The sequence below is a fragment of the Vigna umbellata genome, chromosome 2 (genome assembly GCF_029865625.1).
Source record: "Vigna umbellata cultivar VRB3 chromosome 2, Vumbellata_1.0, whole genome shotgun sequence".
In the NCBI taxonomy this organism is placed as follows: domain Eukaryota; kingdom Viridiplantae; phylum Streptophyta; class Magnoliopsida; order Fabales; family Fabaceae; genus Vigna; species Vigna umbellata.
The window spans coordinates 51,981,472-52,002,051 of NC_142166.1; the positions used below are offsets into that span (position 1 = coordinate 51,981,472).

The window sequence follows — 20,580 nt, forward strand, 5'->3', positions numbered from 1 at the left end:
ATGATCAGAGTCTAAATCAGGATCATATTTATATTTAAATGATTTATTTTGTATAATTAATTTAACATAATATTAGTTCATCACGCTCCATGAAAAAAGAAATGAACTTTGGCCAACACGTAGTCATCGGGCCAGACAGTCGCATTCAACTTCAACACGATCGATTTTGAATCTTCTGTAATGGGTCCGACGCTGCCCTCCAACAAAGCAATAAGATGCACATTTTGAATTGGTTGCGACCAACAGAATCCAGAAAAAGGAATATGAGCGATTTATCGAAGATTGTCGTAAGTTTTGGTTTAACTATTAACGCTAAAAGTAGATAAAAAAACTGAAAGCATGCATGGCTGGATTATCTAATTAGGTTAAAGATAGGAAGAGAAACGTTGCAGTGAAAAATGAATTATACGCTGCATTGTAGGTGACATTTTTTGGTTCCATATTACAATATTGCATAATAATTATTCACCATGCTTCTCTCTTTCTGTGGATAACCCTCCTGTCCTTTGCTCTCAGGTAGCATTCTCTTTTCTTACGTACGTACCCCCTCGTGCATGCATGCATGCAAAAAATATCAGCATGCACCTTCGTATATTCCCGCCTTCAAAATCAAAACATGCACAAGGATATATGTTTATACAATTTGTTTACTGTGGCAGGTTTCGCAAGTTGCAGAATCCTTACGTGAGGGAGAGGGCCAGGTTTCTCTCTCTCTTTAACCTTCCCTTCCGTTGGAGAAGAAGTCATCCTTCCAAATGGCTTCTGATTCCAATTCCGATTCCCCACCACCACCAGATTCATCACCCCCACCCCCACCACCGCCGGACAATTCATCTCCTCCCCCACCGTCACAGGACAATTCACCCCCTCCTCCCTCGTCAAGAAGCGATAAGAAATCTCCGCCCCCGCCGTCTAATTCATCTCCATCTCCACCTCCGCCACCACCACCACCACCTCCTCCTCCTGATAAGAAATCAGGTAACCGCGAGTCACCGCCGCCCCCACATTCTGGCCATCATTTTTCTCCTCCTCCACCTTCAAAGAACCGGTTGTCTCCACCCAAGTCATCATCTTCAAGCTCGTCAGGAGACAGTGGAAACCAATCATTGAGCACGCCAATTATAATAGTAATCGCAGCAGCAGCTGTGATTTTTCTCCTTCTCCTCCTCATGGTCATCTTTGCGTGTATAAAAAGAAAAAAGAAATCTCAGTTACCCATTGATTACTGCCATAATCAACCTGATGGTATTTTTTTTTTATATTAAAGACAAATCCATGTGATGAACTTGGATTTGAGCACTCTTTTATTATCACTTCAAAGTTCTTAGAAATTATAGATGATGTCAATATCATTCTTATTTTTTCCATTTAAAATTTGTGAACTGCTGTGTTCTTCGAACAATTATAAGATGGTTGACGAATAATAATGGGTACATGCAGATGGGTTTCACAAAAGCGAGTTTGGGTACAACAACAATAAGGTTGAGCACGTTATGCATATTCCTCCATATCCAGTTCCAGTTGGAGGTTGGTCAGCAACCCAGGGTGTTAGTTCTGACATGAGCACTGCCAGTTACTCTGGGCCCCATGGTCCCGTTTTGCCACCTCCGCACCCCACGGTGGCTCTCGGATTCAACCAAAGCTCCTTCACTTTCGAGGAGCTCTCGGCTGCCACTGCTGGCTTTAGCCAACACAACCTGCTGGGCCAGGGTGGCTTCGGATTCGTCCACAAAGGTGTTCTACCCAATGGCAAGGAAATTGCAGTGAAGAGCCTCAAATCCACTAATGGCCAAGGAGACAGAGAATTCCAAGCTGAGGTTGACATCATCAGCCGCGTCCACCATCGCCATCTCGTCTCTCTCGTCGGCTATTGCATCTCACAATCCAACAAGCTCCTCGTTTATGAGTTTGTGCCTAACAATACCCTCGAATACCACCTTCATCGTGCGTTCTCTCTTTCTTTCTAACATTTCTTCAATTTTCCTCTTAGCCCTAACTGCACCAATTTTATATAATTCAACCTACTGGGTTCCATGAATACTTTTCTTTACACCGTTTATTGTATCTATACGATGAAAACCTGTCAACTTTTTTTCAGGAAAGGGTCAACCTGTGATGGATTGGAATACCAGGCTAAAAATTGCGATCGGATCGGCTAAAGGACTTGCTTATTTACATGAGGATTGTAAGTTATCTCTGACTATTCTTTTAACGATTAACGATGAGGCCAACGTTAACATGACCTCTAACATTAACTAGGTCACCCTCGTATCATTCACCGAGACGTAAAGGGTGCAAACATTCTACTTGAAAACAACTTCGAAGCCAAAGTAAGTATATCGATCAAATTTCTCTGTCTAAGCGTTTCTTCTGGGATTACTTAATTAACAATTGGATCTATCCATTCAGGTGGCAGATTTTGGGTTGGCAAAGATTAGTCAAGACACTTCCACTCACGTTTCCACTCGTGTAATGGGAACATTCGGGTAAGAAATTAAACTGTAAATTATGTATGATACGTTTTTTCAAGTTTCAAGCAATGAAAGTGAATTAGTTTGCCAAACATTTCAGGTATTTGGCTCCAGAGTATGCATCAACCGGTAAGCTAACTGACAAATCTGATGTGTTCTCGTTCGGTATTATGCTTTTGGAGCTCATAACAGGTCGGGAACCTGTGGACAACACTGGGGAATTTGAAGATAGTTTGGCCGACTGGGTAAGTATATATAGTTTTTAATTAATTCCCACATACTTTCAATAACTTTAGATTTCTAATTAATTTGAACCTTTCAGTTTGGGAGTTTGTGAATGTTTCCCATACTTATAATATAATAATGTCTACTTGTTCCATATCTATCTATGTGCATGAACAGGCTAGACCACTCTGTACAAAGGCAATGGAGGATGGAAGTTTTGAAGGGCTTGTGGATCAACGTTTAGAGGGTAATTATGACGAGCGCCAAATGTCATGTATGGTGGCTTGTGCTGCATTTAGCGTAAGGTACTCGGCAAAGAAGCGACCGAAAATGAGTCAGGTAATACTAATCATGGTTTATTATTTATCATACTGCATTCATTTGACTTTCATGTTCTCTTTTTAACTTAAATTATGATGGATATGAATGAATGAATTAGATTGTGAGAGTGCTGGAGGGTGATGTGTCAGTAGAAGTGCTTGGTTACGAGGGAGTGAAACCTGGGTTCGGCGGCGAAAGCGGGGAATATAAAGCTGACATGATGAAGTTCAGGAAACTAGCATTAGAAGAGAGTGGCAGTGAACAATCATCTGCTGAATATGGCAATGCCGGCAGGAGGGTAGGAGCCCGAATGCACACTCCTTAATTCATGCATGCCATTTGTGATTTCATCATCAACTGAACTTTAAGGATAGTAACTCCTGATCTTGCCACAAGTTTTTAATGATGTTCTCGTTTGGCATAAGAGGGATCCAACAAGTTAAAGAAATGGAAGACACATTTCTTCAATTTATGAGTTTTAGTGAGTAATTGATTGAGTAGGATACTCTGATAGATTTGTAAACATTGGACAGTGAAGGGAATATATGTAATGTAGAACATGTGTTGTAACATTAATTAGTGGAAGCTCCTTTGTACTTCTTTTCGGATTCGGATTTATATGTTATTATCATATAAAATAGATGAAAATAATCTAAGGGCCAAATATGTCTTTTCATGTCTCTGTTTCTTTCTTCAAAGTTACCACCCATAATTTATTCAGAATCAGTACCAAGGCATGTTTGGAAATACTTTTCTATCCCACTTAACAAATTTTTACACAAACTTTATATTCATTATTTAATCTAAAAAACATTTTTTTTATCCCACAAAAAGATGAGAGCGATTTGCTTTAATCCCCAAATTCGGATAAGACGAACCTCATCCGACCACCCATGAGGAGAGGGTGAATGCACAGTTCCAATGAGAAAGTAGTTTTAATAACAAAGTACTTCTTAAATAAACTTTAAAAATGGAGATTAAAAGTAAATATCAATTAGTATAATAAATTGAGATTGAATTGTGATTAGAATTTCACTAATTTTAGGCCCACCTCAAAAACTATAAATAGAGGTTAAAGGTAAGGAGTATCTAATCATATTTATTGTGAATTTAAGACTTTCTCTTATCCCATTTCGAATTAATTACTGACTTAAACATCAGAGTACCTTTGGCAGATATCTTCGATCGGTTTGGAGAGCCGATGAAGGAAGACTTTGACTTAGAACGAACATAGGAACCAGTATGGCTAAAGAGTTAAAGCGTGAAGGTGTGTTTTGTGTTTGAAGAGCTCACGAAGGAAGACTTGGATTTAGAACGAATATAAGAATCCATATAGCTAGAGTTAAAGCGTGAATGCGTGTTTTGTAGAGTTACTCGACCCTATATCCAAAACATTTTTCCTTAAAAGTGATTGTAAAATATCCCTAGTATCGATGTCACATAAAGAGAATGTAAAACTAGGGAAGAAAATTTCTGATTAAAACTAAAAGAAATTAAATTAGAAATTGACTTAATAATTTTTTTAAAATATAATTATTCTTGTAGTTTTGAATTTTCTTTTTTGAGTTTTGTAATTTTTTATTTCGATCTTTATTGTTTTATTTTGTTTTCCGTAAAATGTTCATTTTTGCAATCCTTGAAATATTTTATTCATTTTAAACTGGTTAAATTTTAACAATGTATTTAATAAACCAAAAGTAAATTATTTACATGCTATAGAAACACAAAAAAAAGTATACAATGAAAGAGCTATAATAAAATTCCTTGACTAAAAGTTTAGATTTAAAAAAAAACATATAAAAATGTTTGATCTAAAATTCATAAATGTATTAAACACCAAACAGGTGATAATTGTAAAATATTATACATGTTTTCGATTACGTTAATTATCAACGAGATTAAAATTTTAGTAAAATTATAACTTTTTTAGAATGCTAAAAGTAATATATATATATATATATATATATATATATATATATATATATATATATATATATATATATATATATATATATTTGTCGTAATGAATTAATTATTTATCCTACATTAAAACTAACTTAGGATTAAGCAAGATCAATCCTTTCTTAATAAAACACGTTCTTACATTTTGTTTGTTTCTAATTAAACCCTAAATACACCATATAGTTTGCGATTAATTATTCTCTTAAAATTTAAATTTATTTAATAAAAATAATAATTTAAATTAATTAAAACAATTCAACCTATTCAATCAGATTTTAATTAATAAACTTAATTTATAATTAAGTATAAAAAATCAACTAAACTGATCTTACATATATAATTTATCTTTATATTTATACGTATTTTATGAATGTTAGTCCAATAATATAAATATTTTATGGACCTTAAATTGATGTTGGTAGAATAAAATTAATATTTATAGTGATTCAATTATAATTCAACACTCAGCCCTGTTTACCTGGTTATCTATTAATTGTAAGAAATACATATCTTGAATATATCATTTAGTTAATATATCACTTTTGTCATTAGCGCTGATTTATTACCTAACTAACCTATCGAATCAGTCACACGTTATTATGTAATATTTTTATCCAACATATTATTTTATAAGCATTTATAAAACCTGCAATGCAGAGTATGATTTAAATACAATTATCAATAACTATTACTGAACAAACTTACATCGTGTTAAATGCACATTATTTTAATTTTAATATTTCTGTTCAAACTTAAAAGTTATTTGAATTTATAAAAAATAACAAATATTATATCTATATGTTTTATATATTCATCATTACTACATGTGACTCAACATGTTTATTTTAATGTATAAAAAAAATTAATTTCAACTTATTTAATTTTACAATATTAGAAATAATGTGTGTGTATATATATATATATATATATATATATATATATATATATATATATATATATATATATATATATATATATATATATATATAGGATGAATGAGGGAAATAATAATTAATAAAAGTATTAAAGTAAAAGAATTAGGGAAAGCAGACAATGAAAACAAAGCTGTCTTTTTTTCATGCTGATTAAGAAAAAATGTTGTGTGGGTTGTAATGGAAGAACATGTAAGTTGTAACAAAACAAAATTAAAAAGGAAATTTCATATTATTTAACGTAAACAATTTAAAGCATAAAATTATAAATTTTCAATGAATAAGATTGTTTAGAAAAACAAAGTGATTAAATAAGAAATAATAAAAAATATTTACACAACATTGTGAATGATTATATTAAAAATTAAAATATATAATAAAATGTGATTAAATTGTAATTGGAACCTGAACTCGATCTGCATCGCAGAGTACAAAAGAACTCGTGCTTTTTAACACAACATTTTCCTTCATCTCCTCAGCATTCACCACTGATTCCTTCGTTCATTCATTCACAAACTCGAGTGGTGCATTCGCAGAACAGAGGTCTCACAGATTCACCGGTGATTGGTGATGGCTCAGCCGCTAGTGAAGAAGGACGATGACCGCGACGACGAAGGTTCTCTTCTCTTTTCCTAATTCGATCCGTTTTCTCTCTCATTTGCCCTTAGCGTTTTCCGTTCTCTCATTGCTACTGTTGGATCAATTCCTTTTGCTTCCAGATCCGTGTTTCATTTCCATTTCCGAATACTAGAGTAGGGTTCGCCTAGTTAGATATTTCAATTTTCAAGTTCCTCGTACTTAGATATCTCAATTCTCTACATCCTTATATTGAATCTTATGTTGTTCCTCTTTGACTCTCATAATGGTCTCTAGTTGATCTGGTTCGATTCCTTATCGTTTGTAAAAGCTCGAATTGATCTTGACAGATAATTTACAATGCAGATAGTGGAATAAGTTTCCCTGGATTAGGTGATAGTGGCAGATATTTAGCTCTTTGTTACATTTTTTTCCTTCCCTTTTTGGGTACCAAGTCAGGGTTTTGCATCGTCACGAATCCTACTCATAATTATTGATTTAATTGAGAATAAATTGTTAATGTTACTAATTGTGATGTGATTTTGGTTGTTGAGCAGCCGAGTATTCCCCCTTTATGGGAATTGAAAAGGGGTCTGTTCTTCAGGAGGCCAGAGTTTTTAATGACCCTCAACTAGATGCTAGGAGATGTTCACAGGTTTGTGTCGTGAACTAAAGGATGCTTATATTGTGATCTCGTTTCTGTAAATGATTCAGTGGTTGAATTCTCAGTCTGCTTGTTTTGTTATCTTATTTACAGGTTATTACAAAACTCCTATACCTGCTGAATCAGGGAGAGACATTTACAAAGGTCTAGAATGATATCCATCACCATGCTTATCTATGGAATTATGTTAGAGACCGCTGTTAATCCTTTCCTGAGAAATTTTATTTTTGCTAGGTTGAAGCAACAGAAGTTTTCTTTGCTGTTACTAAGCTTTTCCAGTCTAAAGATATGGGATTAAGGAGAATGGTCTATTTGATGATAAAGGAGATATCTCCATCTGCAGACGAGGTTACATGTTCTCATGCAACTTTTTTTTTTATTTTAGATTTATTTGTGTCGTCTATGATCTGTGCTACTAGCTTAGATTTTGATTGTTCTACTAGCTTAGATTTTGATTGTTCTATGTCCTTAATTTTAAAATAGGTTATCATCGTGACAAGCTCTCTAATGAAAGATATGAATAGCAAAATTGACATGTATAAGGCCAATGCTATTCGTGTGCTTTGTCGAATCACTGATGGAACACTCCTTTCCCAAATTGAGCGGTATTTAAAACAAGCTATTGTAGATAAAAATCCAGTTGTTGCAAGTGCTGCTTTAATTAGTGGCTTTCATCTGCTCCAGGTAATAATCGTGTGTGTGTGTGTGACACACATATATATATTTGAAACTTTTTGAATGCTCGAATTGTATGCTGCTCACTTATTTTGTGCCCCTTTTACAGACAAATCCTGAAATTGTAAAAAGATGGAGCAATGAGGTTCAGGAAGCTGTTCAATCAAGGGCAGCCCTTGTACAATTTCATGCTCTGGCTTTGTTACATCAGGTATGCTTCCAGACAAGTTTGGTTATGCACTGGTTTTGTAGGTGTTGAAGCACCTTAAAACTGTCATCATTCTAGGGTCATTTAGTGTGTCAAGGTTTGTATGGTGGCCTGTATCTTTCTACTGCCAGTGCACTTTCTTGAATCATCACTACTCTTATCACAGCTAAATGTCACGAATGAACTTATCTTCATTCTTTCCTCTTACAACATCCACCAATTAAGTACATTTCTTTGTGAGCTTAACTTAAATGAGCTTATGTGGGTGATGAATTTAACTATACATAGAGAAAGCAAAACTTCTTGAATTTCACCTGAAGATATTAATGTTTGTTTGTTTGGTTCCTGGTTCATGTTATATTATCGCATTCTCTTCTGCAGCTGGAATTTTTAGCATATTCATCATTATATTTCTAACTTCAACTTCAGCATCAATTTAGAAGTGTTGCTTCTTATAGTACATAAAAAATTTCAAGTTCGAGTTTCTGTTCAGATATCTGTATTGTATCTTAGTTCAACTAAACCAAGTTTTAGATGCTTTGAACTTCATGTTGGTAAACAAGTTGAATGTCCCCTTCATTGATTGTATAGTGCTGTAAATTTTTGCACCTTCTGACTCGTTACACATCTAACGTAATTATCTTGTAGAATTAGTTTAGGCTGGATCATGATAGGAAATCCTATTCCTTTAACACCGTCCTCTAAGTTTTTTACTGTATCATTGCTGACTCTTCTTATCAAACAAAATACAAGTATAAATTCTAAAGAGAGTTACTGGTACATGGTGATTTGAACCATTGCAGATACGACAGAATGATCGATTGGCAGTAAGCAAGCTGGTTACTAGTTTGACAAGGGGGAGTGTTCGCTCACCTTTAGCGCAGTGCCTTTTGATCCGTTACACTAGTCAGGTGTGTTTCCTTCCATATGTACATTGTTTCTGGGGTGGTATTTATTTTCATAATCCTTTCTTCCATCATCTATGTAGGTTATTTATGAATCAGGCAATAACACAGCGTCAGGGGAACGCCCCTTCTATGATTATCTTGAGAGTTGCCTTCGTCACAAGTCGGAGATGGTGATTTTTGAAGCTGCTAGAGCAATAACAGAGCTCAATGGTGTAACAAGTCGAGAATTAACTCCCGCAATTACTGTTCTCCAACTCTTTTTAAGTTCTTCTAAGCCAGTGTTGAGATTTGCTGCTGTCCGCACCTTGAACAAGGTAATAATTTCTCAAATTTTACTGAACTAATTTTTATGCTGCTGCAGAATAATGGGATATTTGAAATGTCACTCAAGTCTGAAAGCTCCCTGCCTGTGTTCTTTTTCCTTTTATGACTTGGAGGAATTGATAGAAAATCAATACTCTCAGTGTTCGCTAAATATTCTAATGAGATTTGTGATGGTCAAACTGGACAGGGTTTAATCATTAAGTGTGACTTTGAAACTTTACAGGTAGCAATGACACATCCAATGGCAGTTACCAACTGCAACATTGATATGGAAAGTTTAATCTCTGATCAGAACAGAAGCATTGCTACCCTTGCTATTACTACACTTTTGAAAACAGGAAATGAATCTAGTGTGGATCGTCTTATGAAGCAGATTACAAATTTCATGTCTGATATTGCTGATGAGTTCAAAATTGTTGTTGTTGAAGCAATAAGATCATTGTGCCTGAAGTTCCCTTTAAAATATCGATCTCTGTATGTGTCCCTGTATATGGTTTTCAACTCCTCTGTATACCATGTTACATCTTAGATAGTTATTTCTTAGATGAATGTTCTCTGCTGATGGTTTGTATTCTGCATTTGTTTTCAGGATGAACTTCCTGAGTAATATTCTTAGGGAGGAAGGTGGTTTTGATTACAAGAAGGCAATTGTGGATTCAATTGTGATTCTCATTAGTGATATCCCTGATGCTAAGGAAGCTGGGTTGCTTCATCTTTGTGAGTTCATTGAAGATTGTGAGTTCACTTATTTGTCTACACAGGTACTACTTCCATCCTGTGCTTCATCATTCACAGTTTTTTGCATTTTGTCAGTAACCATTTTCCCCCTTGCACACTGTAGATACTTCACTTCCTGGGGATTGAAGGACCTAAAACATCAGACCCAAGCAAATACATTCGTTACATTTATAATAGAGTACATCTCGAGAATGCCATTGTTAGGGCAAGTGCCGTGAGTACACTGGCAAAATTTGGTGCTGCAGTTGATGCGTTGAAGGTGTTACTTGTTTTTGTTTGCTTTGGTTTTCTCTAAATGTTTTATATTATTTTTGGGGATATTTGGTACTAACTTGAATCTCACTATTTTTTTAGCCCCGTATATTTGTTCTGCTAAGGCGATGTCTTTTTGACAGTGATGATGAGGTGAATTTCTTAACCTTGTTTTAACGTTTTATATGAATTATGGGGCTTGAAGTGTTTTTGTTGTCTAAGTATTTTGTATATCTTGTTACTCATACCTGTAAGTTTAAAATTTCAATTTTCAATTCTTTAAATCTTTCAAACAAATGCATGTTTGTTGTGTCAACAGTTAGTCAGTTAGAACAGTGCACAAAATAAAGAAAAAGAGGGAAAGTAATAAGGATGAGGTTTTAGATTTGCTTGGGGAGGGAGATCCAGGTCTGTCAAATATGCGGGAATAAGAAAAAGAGTCCATTGTGTTCGGATACTGATGTTCAGTTCTGGATATTTTTTACTTTTTAAATTGTTAACCACTTCAATATATATTTGGTATTTTGATTTCTTTGCAGGTTCGCGATAGGGCAACACTTTACCTGAACACACTTGGAGGTGATGGTTCAGTTGTTGAGACTGATAAGGATGTAAAAGACTTCCTGTTTGGGTCATTTGATATCCCACTTGTTAATCTGGAGAATAGTTTGAAAAATTATGTAAGTCCTCAGCATCTTTCTTGCTTACCACAGAGTGCATGATCTCATGTTTTTAATATGAATGTAGGAGCCTTCAGAAGAAGCTTTTGACATTAACTCTGTGCCCAAGGAGGTCAGGTCCCAGCCACTTGCAGAAAAGAAAGCCCCTGGTAAAAAGCCATCTGGTTTGGGTGCTCCTCCAAGTGGTCCCCTATCAACTGGAGATGTATATGAGAAGATGCTTTTGACCATTCCAGAGTGTGCAAACTTTGGGAAGCTTTTCAAGGTTCTTCCATTTTATTCTTGACAGAGGATTTTGTTTAATTTTTTTTATCTACTGTATACATCATTGCATTAAAATTAATGGCATACTAAAATGCGTGTATTTATTTAGCATGTGTCTATATATAGATAGACACGTGTGCTAAATAGAAGATAAATTTAGATTCTTTCATATTCTATATGTGATGTTGTTCTTTCTATATCTAACGCAGTATGTATGTTTTTTACCAGTCCTCAGCACCTGTGGAGCTCACTGAAGCTGAGACAGAATATGCTGTTAATGTCATTAAACACATTTTTGATAGGCATGTTGTGTTCCAGTACAATTGCACCAACACAATAGCTGAGCAATTATTGGAAGATGTAATTACAATTCTAGACGCTTCAAATTCCACAAAATAACCCAACTCCCAGGTCTGTAATTTTTTTTTCCTATTACAGGTTATTGTGAATGTGGATGCTTCTGAAGCAGAAGAATTCTCAGAGGTGTTCTCCAAGCCTATCAGGTCTCTTCCTTATGATTCACCTGGACAGACTTTTGTGGCATTTGAGAAGCCAGAGGGAGTATCAGCAGTTGGAAAGTTTTCGAACGTTCTGAAATTTATTGTTAAAGAGGTATTGTTCTCTTTACTTTTGGGAAGCTTATTTGTTTTTTTATTATATGAATATCTAGATTTGTTTTATTTTATTTTATTTTATTTTATTTTTCAATGACCTATAATATTTCTGTAGCAATCTCATCCATAGATAAACTGGATCTTCTTCAGGTTGACCCTACCACTGGCGAGACTGAAGATGACGGTGTTGAAGATGAATACCAGCTGGAGGATCTGGAGGTTGTTGCTGCAGATTATGTGTTGAAAGTGGGGGTGTCTAATTTTAGGAATGCTTGGGAAAGCTTGGGCCCTGATTTTGAGCGAGTGGATGAGTACGGTCTTGGACCTAGAGAGAGCTTGGCTGAAGCTGTAAATACTGTTATCAACCTGCTTGGCTTGCAGCCCTGCGAGGTAAGCCCGTGATTTGAATTGCTGCTTTGGTAACTCTTTTGAGACCACTTGTATATGTCCTTGTTTGGTTTAGAACGATTGCATGTAGTGTTCAACACAAACATTTCAAACCTATGAACTCTCCTTAATTGCCTTAAACCCTCGCTACTGACCACTATTAGTGTCTATTATTATTAAAGGGATTGTGAAAAAGCATGTGATTGTACAGTTTTTATAGCTTATTTGTTGTACTTGATGGATATGCTGTAAAGTAATGATTCTTCTGATGAGTGTGTGCAGGGAACAGAGGAGGTTCCTCCCAATTCAAGATCACACACATGCTTATTGTCAGGTGTATTCATAGGGAATGTAAAGGTGCTTGTACGGTTGTCTTTTGGACTTGATGGTCCGAAGGATGTTGCAATGAAACTGTCTGTCAGATCGGAGGATGAAACTGTCAGCGATGCCATTCATGAGATCGTCGCAAGCGGCTAGTCCATTGAGTCAAGAAATATTGACTCAATTCAACCCTTTTTTGGTTAATGAGATTGGAGTTGAGCAGGCATATAGATCGACGTTTGTAAAGAATTTCAAAATTGTAATTGTTTTGTCCTTTACTCACTGCATTCTTGTTAGACTAGCAACGATACTGCAACTCTATCGCCGCCGGCCTCATACCCTTCATTTTTCCGCCTAGCAGTCATTCTAAGATGAATATTTGAGGATAATGTTCGTGTCATCAAAGAATTGGATTTTGTTGAACATAATTTGCTTAGTACAGGAGACATGTTTCTTCACCTGATCGACCTTTACGCTTTCTTGTATTATGACAATGACGTAGACATGTTTATGTTTGATTATCATGATTTCTAGGAAGTGCTTTTTCATTCTTATATTCATAAAATGTGTTAAGGTATAAATTGAAAGTTCGTTCCTATTAATTTGATTTACAATAGTTATAATTTGGAAAATTAAGAAAATATTAATTGTGTTTTTCCTCTAATATAGCTAACAATTATTTATATCAAACTTAAATTGTATTTTTCGCACAAAACGTGTATGGTGTAATTATCAGATCTTTAACTATGTATATTTGAAACCCCATGGACAAAAAGTATTAGTTCCATCCCTGCTTTTATGGAAGAACGTGCATGATAGGCATAAAAGGTTCTACCTACAATCTTAATTGCAATTTCTTTTCAAAATTATGAATTTGGATATTTTGTAATAAAAATAAATAAATAAATAAATAAGTTGTGTTTATAAGCAAGACATAAAGGTCAGATTTCATAAAATAAATAAAAATAAAATAGAAAAACAAAACGTCAGATTGCATAAAATAAAAAAAAAATACTTCTTTTGCCAGGAATCGAACCCGGATCTCTTGAGTAAAAACCAGATATCCTAACCGCTGGACGACAACTGAATATTGATTTTTACTGGAGTTTTAAATTTTATTACACCTAGAAATATTAAAATAAGGTCAGATATGCATAAAATAGAAAAAACAAAATTATTTCCGTTGCCGGGAATCGAACCCGGGTCTCCTGGGTGAAAGCCAGATATCCTAACCGCTGGACGACAACGGATTATGGAATACATTTTGACAAACATAATTAATAACAGATAAGCTGTACCGTTTGTTATTTTGAAAGAAACCACCTCGCAAATATACACACATTTTTAGCATCTATATGAAATCATAATTTAAGTGTATTAAAGAGTAAACAAATTTAGCAAAAAAAAATTGTTTTATTCCAAATTAAAGCAGTAACTTATTACTACTACTGATAATAACAATCAACGTGTTAACTCTACACCCAGCGTGACATTAAATGCCTCAATCCTTTAGATTACCGAAAGTCATTATTTTGGTGGTTTCACACAACATGGATTTGTTACAAGTAGTTAAGTATTTGCAGTTAATTCTCAATTTATTTAGGATTGAATTTCTTCCTAAAATCTTACTTATCCAAAAAGATTCCCAGGGTATTGATAAAATTATTCAGATGTAATAAATTTTATGAGGTCAATTGCACTACACATGGCAGTATTAGAAGTATGTCCTTGTCTATTTAATACAAACAGAGAAAATTAAGTAATAAAAGAGAGATGATGAGATAATCACATTGAAAAAATCGGAGAAGTAAAATTGAAGGAAACAATTGTTGATTGCCACTTTAAGAAGTGGACAAAAGACAAAAACCAGAATGGGCATGCCTCTATAAATTAAAGCTATATAAAACTGAAAGGCTATAAACAAAATACAATTAAAGCATACGCTCTTATTCGTTAATTTAATCTAAATACACATCCATCCGCATAATTTATTTCTTCACACAAAGCTGAAGCCTCTGATTTCAGGTGCTCCCACCAACGTATGTGCAAGCATTGTAACCTACCATGAGGAGGAAATCGAGTTAGACAACCCACACACACCGTATAGGTATTCGTATTACGTATTATTATACCATAACCATGCCGTAGATTAGGAACCAGAACAACGCCGTATATTATAGGAAAATGATACTTGAACAACCATTTTTGACAACATTTAGACACGCGCACACGTGTCAAAATCTGAGTGGTCCAGTTGGAAAAATTAAATGAAAATGGACCACTCAGATTTTGACACGTGTGCGCGTGTCTAAATGTTGTCAAAAATGGTTGTTCAAGTGTCATTTTCCTATATTATATAATTCAATTTCCAATAGTTCACCAAACATACGCCACCTAAACTGTCAAAAGCATTAGTCTTTTTTCTTCTATAATAAAAGTAACCTTTTGCAAAAAAGGGCCGTTGGTAACTTCAACATCACACCTTTGTGACAGCTAAGACAACTTTATTTTTTTTCTTCCGATTCTATGATTCTATTCCTATCAGAGAACAGTATTCTTCACCACTTTAACTTCTCATGCCTAGTTTTCATTTTGGATTAAGCCTTAATAGGTAACTATGGAACTATTTTTTATTATTATTCCTCGTTCAAAGTGGAATGATTAAAAATTGAAAATTGAGTGTTAATTGAGAACTTACTTGGATTTTGGGATGTCAGTGTTGCTGATTGGGAGAAGTCACAGTTCCATTGATTTTTGCCAGATGTTTGGTAGTAGAGATTCATCGCAAATGCAGCATGGGATGCTACTGTGTTAGGCTCAAAACAAGCACCTCCTTGTTGAATTGGTCCACAATCTATGCCATGGCTACAGGCGTAGTCAATATTGGCTTGCAACTGATTATCAGAAACTCCTGCTTTGGGTACACACCATCCAGAAGTGTTGGGTGCTGGAGTAACAGGAGTTTTTGGACTAGTTGATGGAGCCTGTGGACACAATATAAAGAGGCTGCACGTTATAGAAAAGTCTTTTATGAAACTTATCAGTCTTTTTATAAAGTAGAAATTTCCTCACCTGCTGGCTCGACTTGGCTAAGCCAGCATCGTATGCCATGGTACCATCAGTTTTGAACAACCCAAAGGCGCGTTCAGATCCTGGACCGGGTTTGAGATCCTCATCATAGAGTGCAAAAATGTAAGTGTCCACAGACTTCCCAGGCATCAAAGGTGTCCCAACCAATGATCTAAGATGATTAATCAGGTTCCCGTTAAAGGCCTTTGCATTTTCAATACCAGGTCCTACTTCGTTACTGTCACCACGTGAGGGCCATCCAGTCTCAGCAACCACGATCTCCACGTCCTGGAACCCCATCGAAGTCAAAGCAGAATGTATAGCGTCAACCTGCACAACATTCACACGCCACTATTTAATAAACCAGATGAGATCCTTAAACGGTTAGCAGCATAGTTCCTGCACCAACCAAGTTTTGGAGCCACCAAAAGCTAGCGTTTGGGTAAATCAGAGTTATTGCATATGCTAAAATCAAAGGGGCAATTGAATTGGACCAAGGACAAGTGGTAGGTTGTTGGTAGCACAACGGTGTTCCTCGACATTGAAATCTTTCCTACCTTTTTTATTCCCACAGGTTCAAAAAGACAAGGGTTTACCTACCTACCATATTCACTCACTGTGACCCATTTTCTTTATCCATGCCCAACATGGCAACAATTATTGATGGTTTGGAAGGACTTGTTTTGTGACCACACTGTGTGCCAGCCTGTTTCCAACCAGAGTGAGAGTATGCAGTAATATTACTCAACTATACATGGATAAGAATAACTTCACTCTTATCTTGGGTTATTACACCGGAGTGAGTCAATCCAGAATCCTTGTCAAATTTTTCTTTATTCTTACATATGAAGTCATACATCTACGTGTGAGTAACTACATCTACTTTCAAGTTTAGTCCTGAAAGTTCAAGCCACATAAACTCAGATGAAGCATACTGCATCATAAAATAAGAATTTTATTATAAAATGAAATGTTGTGAATGATGGAGTTGTTTCAGCAACATGACTCTCATTGCAGCATCACGGGCAAAAATAAATAAAACGTTAGATAAACAATTTAGTCATGTATGTAGACGAATCAAACGACTTTCCATTTGAAAAATGGAAAGAAATCACCGTCATCGTATTATTATATGAATCTTCACGACAGCAATAACAGGAAAAAACAAACTGAGCAAAAAGATCACGTCATGGATAAGAAATTAATTTAAGCAAGCGATCTACTCTGTGGATTGAATTCGAACCAAGAATGTGGGTGAGAATGAGATCGACATTAACTATTAATTATTAGTTATTATAGTTATAAAATATATCAATAATAATATATGATTAAATTTTGAACCTTGATGTCCTTCTAATGCTGAAAGACAAGATTAGCTATCTACTCGGTGGATTGAAGAGCAAGATTTGATTTGAAAATAGTGTGTGGGTGTAGAGGAGAAACAGTGTGGACACGTGGACGGAATGTAGAAAGCAGAGGATGATTGTCTACTTGACTCCCACGTCAACTTTTTATAATAAAAAAATATTTTTAAAAGCGAAAAAACAGTGAGAGCTACTGTACTCACCTGGGCATCGAACATATTCGTGTAAAGTTTTCCGTTGCCGGAGTCTACCCGCCCCGAGTTCGGTTGGAAGAGGCAAAACGCCAGCGTTTCGGGTCTCGGGTCGCTCTGGTAAGCGAAGAACGGGTACGGGTTAATAGTAAACGGCGATTTGTTATCCTTCAGAACCGTCAGCAACTGCTTCAGCGTGTTCTGGAGCGCTGGGTTGAACAGCCCGGACGACGGCGGATCCGATTGAGTCAACACGGCCATGGAGTGCACAGTGGAGACCTTGATCTTCACAGAGGCCGCGTTGAGGGCATTCTGGAGATTTTGCATCGCCGGCACGAGCTGGGAGGCAAGACTCTGGTCGGCCAAGGTTAGAATCTCGTTGCCGACGGTGATGAGAGTGATGTTGCTGGCCGGGTAGTAGGGCAACACGTTCGCGTTAACCCACTGAGCGGCCGCGTTGGGATCGGAGGCCAGACTCGGAATGTCGCCGTTGGCGGCACCGATGACGATTCCGATGCCGGAATTGGCGAGGGCCTTGATGATTGCGGGATCGGCACCGTAGAGGCGGACTTTTCCAATGGAGGTGGATTTGAGGAGCTTGGCCGTGGAGTCCGGCGGCGGAAGGTTGTCGGCGATCTGGCCATAGTTTACTCCTACAAAAGATTGAGAGTCTGCAAGAAGAATAAGTTAAAGAAATTAAAGATTTTAATTTTGTTGAAAGCGGTTGAAAAGGCAACAGTAAAAACAGTAACGGTTGGAAAAAGAGGTAACTAACTAGCGAGGGAGAAGGTGATGACAAATAGAGAAAGGAAGAGGAAAATTGAAGGAGAAGGTGCCATGTTAGCCATTGCTGGGAAGTGTATGAAGGAAGAGATGTTGTGTTGTTATATAAAAGGAGAAAAGGCAAAACCCACAAATAAATATATTAAAATAAAAGAGTTTACCAAGACTTAAAAGTATAGTAGGAGTCTATAATAATTATTTTTGTAATATTGTAACGGTAGAAATATTCCAAAGACAAAGTTATAGAAGGTGTCGTTGTCAAATGGCCACTTTCTGAAATTTACGTAGCGCCATTGCTATGCTCATAATAGTAGCTCATTCAAAAGTTTCTTTAAATTTCTCACTTAATCCAATATTTTGTTTTTTTGATGAAAAATGTTTTTTTTAAAAAAAATTTACAATTAATTCGTTGATTAATCAATAAAAGAGTACCACATAACTTTGAAAAAAAAATGTTAAAAGAAAATTGATGTTACTTTTTGGATATCGTTGAGCGAAGAAAGTGATTACCCTTTACTCAAACTTTTCCACTGTTTTTGTGCTTTCTAGGAATTTACCGTATTCACCTTATGGTCTACCCAATTTGTACAATCACACTTTTAAACAACACCAAACATTACAATTAATACTACTTTTGAACCCGTACAATAAATAATACATGTATTGGTTTGAATTATATCCTTCTATATATGCATCCAACAGACTCAACGTAAAAATTATTAAAAAAAAATATTCTGACAAAAAATTTCTTTAATTTATTACTTAATTTTATTATATTATTTTATTTTAAATTTATTAAAAATGACACGTGTAAAAATATTGTATCATTATATTTTCGCAAAATATTTGACATGATATTAAATATAATTACTTCAGAGTTGAAGACGGAGCTTATATTTGAGAGTTTATTAAAAAAAAATGATTCTTTTCTCCAAGTAATACTATGGGGGTCCACAATGAATGTATAGGTTAGAAAATATGTATAAAATTATAAATCTTTCAAGATGACTGTTCAATTTTTGTTAGTGTGATTACTATGATTTACATGAAAATGAACTTTTTGTTTACTTATAACTAATGGTTATAATTATGCTTATCTTAAAAAATTAAAAATATTTTCGAAAGGTATATTTAATCGTTTTAAATATATTAGTTGTTTTGTTTTGTGATATAATTCAGGTTTTAATTTCATTTACATCGTGACGATTTAATTTCAGTACTATTTATTACAAAACTCGTGTTTTAAATATATTAATTCTTTTATTATGTGATATAATTTAGGCTTTAATTTCGTGAAAGTTTAATTTCTGCACTATTTATTATAAACTCTCGTTTGTTTATCATTATTAGAAAATCCAGTTGATACTGAAGGTGTTAGAGAAGTTTGACTCAGTTGAACTATAGCATGCAAGCTGCACTAGAGAAAAAATGTTCACTAGATATTCATCCGCATAAGTACGGTCATACCCTCACATTATTCATAATATTTCATCAGTTTTGATGATCAACAAATAGAATAAGAACTTACTTTTTTTAATTTGTTTTACAAATAAAAATTACGAGAAATTTAATATTTTAAATATTTTTTTATAAATTCTATATAAATTATTAAATAATTTAATTTAATTTTTCCCAAACTATTATTACAATTTGTGTTTTGTTCCTAAATTAAATTATAAAGTAATTAGTATTTGTGTTTTGCGAAATTCAACATAAAACATGTTCTTTCAACATTAGAATAAATGTTAAACATATTATTTATTAAAATCTTAAAAAAATTATATATTTAAATTAGAAAAAGATCAATAATATCTACAAAAACAGGCTTATAAACTTATTAATAATTAAAGACATATTAATTAGTAGATTAAATATGATTTAATGTATTTAAATAAATACATATTTACAATATTAACTTAAAAAACTAATTTAAATTATATTAGTTAAATTTAAGATTTTATTTCAATTATTAAAAAATACATTTGAATTATTACGCGAAATATTAATTATTTAATTACTATATTTTTAGTTTTTAATTTTAATTTTTTTTTTGTAATTTTAAGTTTTTAAAATAAAAAATGAAAAAAAGAGTTCATAATTTACTTTCAAATAATCAAATTCTAACTTATTTTTTGTAATAATATGTTAAAGTAAAATTCTTAATTTATTTTCTGATCATGAACAGTGATTATTATTGAAATAAATATTATGAATATGTGAAAATATTTTCAGAAACTGTGATACTTTATAATAATTTTTTCAAATTCTATCCTCAAAAAAATTTATTATATAAATTTTTGACATAATTATTCTATTGAAGAAAAATGTCTCCAAGAGTTGATAAAAGGAATGCTCTATGTATAAATATTTGACACATTATTCTATCAAGAAAAAATGTGTATATATACTAAACTGTAAAAAAAAAAGTATACGTGTATAGGGATGTGTTGATATATATTAAATGTTTGAGCATAAAAGTGTAGTTATATTGCTACTGCAAAAAGACTACGTTAATACTTCAGACACATGAAGCGTCTTAATAGAAAAAATTAAATTAAATTAAATTAAATGCCTATCAGCGATATAATTTTTTTAAAATATAAACAATTTTCTTTAATAAAAAACAAAAGATCAATTCCTTTAAAAGATCA

At 34.2% G+C, this 20,580-nt stretch overlaps 3 protein-coding genes and 1 non-coding gene across 4 annotated transcripts; 2 read left to right on the forward strand and 2 right to left on the reverse strand.

The window, feature by feature from the left end:
* The first annotated feature begins 755 nt into the window (after positions 1-755).
* On the forward strand, positions 756-3,342 carry LOC148204300 (putative proline-rich receptor-like protein kinase PERK6). Its single transcript, XM_088107874.1, has 8 exons — positions 756-1,245; positions 1,441-1,944; positions 2,099-2,185; positions 2,260-2,330; positions 2,410-2,486; positions 2,572-2,716; positions 2,874-3,035; positions 3,136-3,342. The coding sequence occupies exons 1-8, from the start codon at positions 756-758 to the stop codon at positions 3,340-3,342; spliced, it is 1,743 nt and encodes a 580-aa protein (XP_087964000.1).
* Positions 3,343-6,366: 3,024 nt separating this feature from the next.
* LOC148204301 (coatomer subunit gamma-like) lies at positions 6,367-13,078 on the forward strand. Its single transcript, XM_088107460.1, has 18 exons — positions 6,367-6,527; positions 7,045-7,142; positions 7,245-7,295; positions 7,386-7,499; positions 7,635-7,835; positions 7,936-8,037; positions 8,838-8,945; positions 9,023-9,256; positions 9,490-9,740; positions 9,856-10,027; positions 10,108-10,263; positions 10,359-10,409; positions 10,796-10,936; positions 11,004-11,201; positions 11,429-11,560; positions 11,639-11,812; positions 11,965-12,204; positions 12,484-13,078. Exons 1-18 carry the CDS (start codon positions 6,482-6,484, stop codon positions 12,676-12,678), a joined length of 2,664 nt encoding a protein of 887 aa, XP_087963586.1. The 5' UTR covers positions 6,367-6,481; the 3' UTR covers positions 12,679-13,078.
* A 622-nt stretch (positions 13,079-13,700) lies between these two features.
* TRNAE-UUC (transfer RNA glutamic acid (anticodon UUC)) lies at positions 13,701-13,772 on the reverse strand. The gene has a single exon. It is a non-coding gene; the product is annotated as a tRNA-Glu (tRNA).
* A 563-nt stretch (positions 13,773-14,335) lies between these two features.
* Positions 14,336-18,076, reverse strand: LOC124842524 (glucan endo-1,3-beta-glucosidase 7-like). The gene is made up of 5 exons (XM_047319028.2): positions 17,922-18,076; positions 17,159-17,817; positions 15,595-15,921; positions 15,221-15,506; positions 14,336-14,581 (listed from the first exon to the last, which is right to left on the reverse strand). Exons 1-5 carry the CDS (start codon positions 17,992-17,994, stop codon positions 14,544-14,546), a joined length of 1,383 nt encoding a protein of 460 aa, XP_047174984.2. The 5' UTR covers positions 17,995-18,076; the 3' UTR covers positions 14,336-14,543.
* Positions 18,077-20,580: the final 2,504 nt, after the last annotated feature.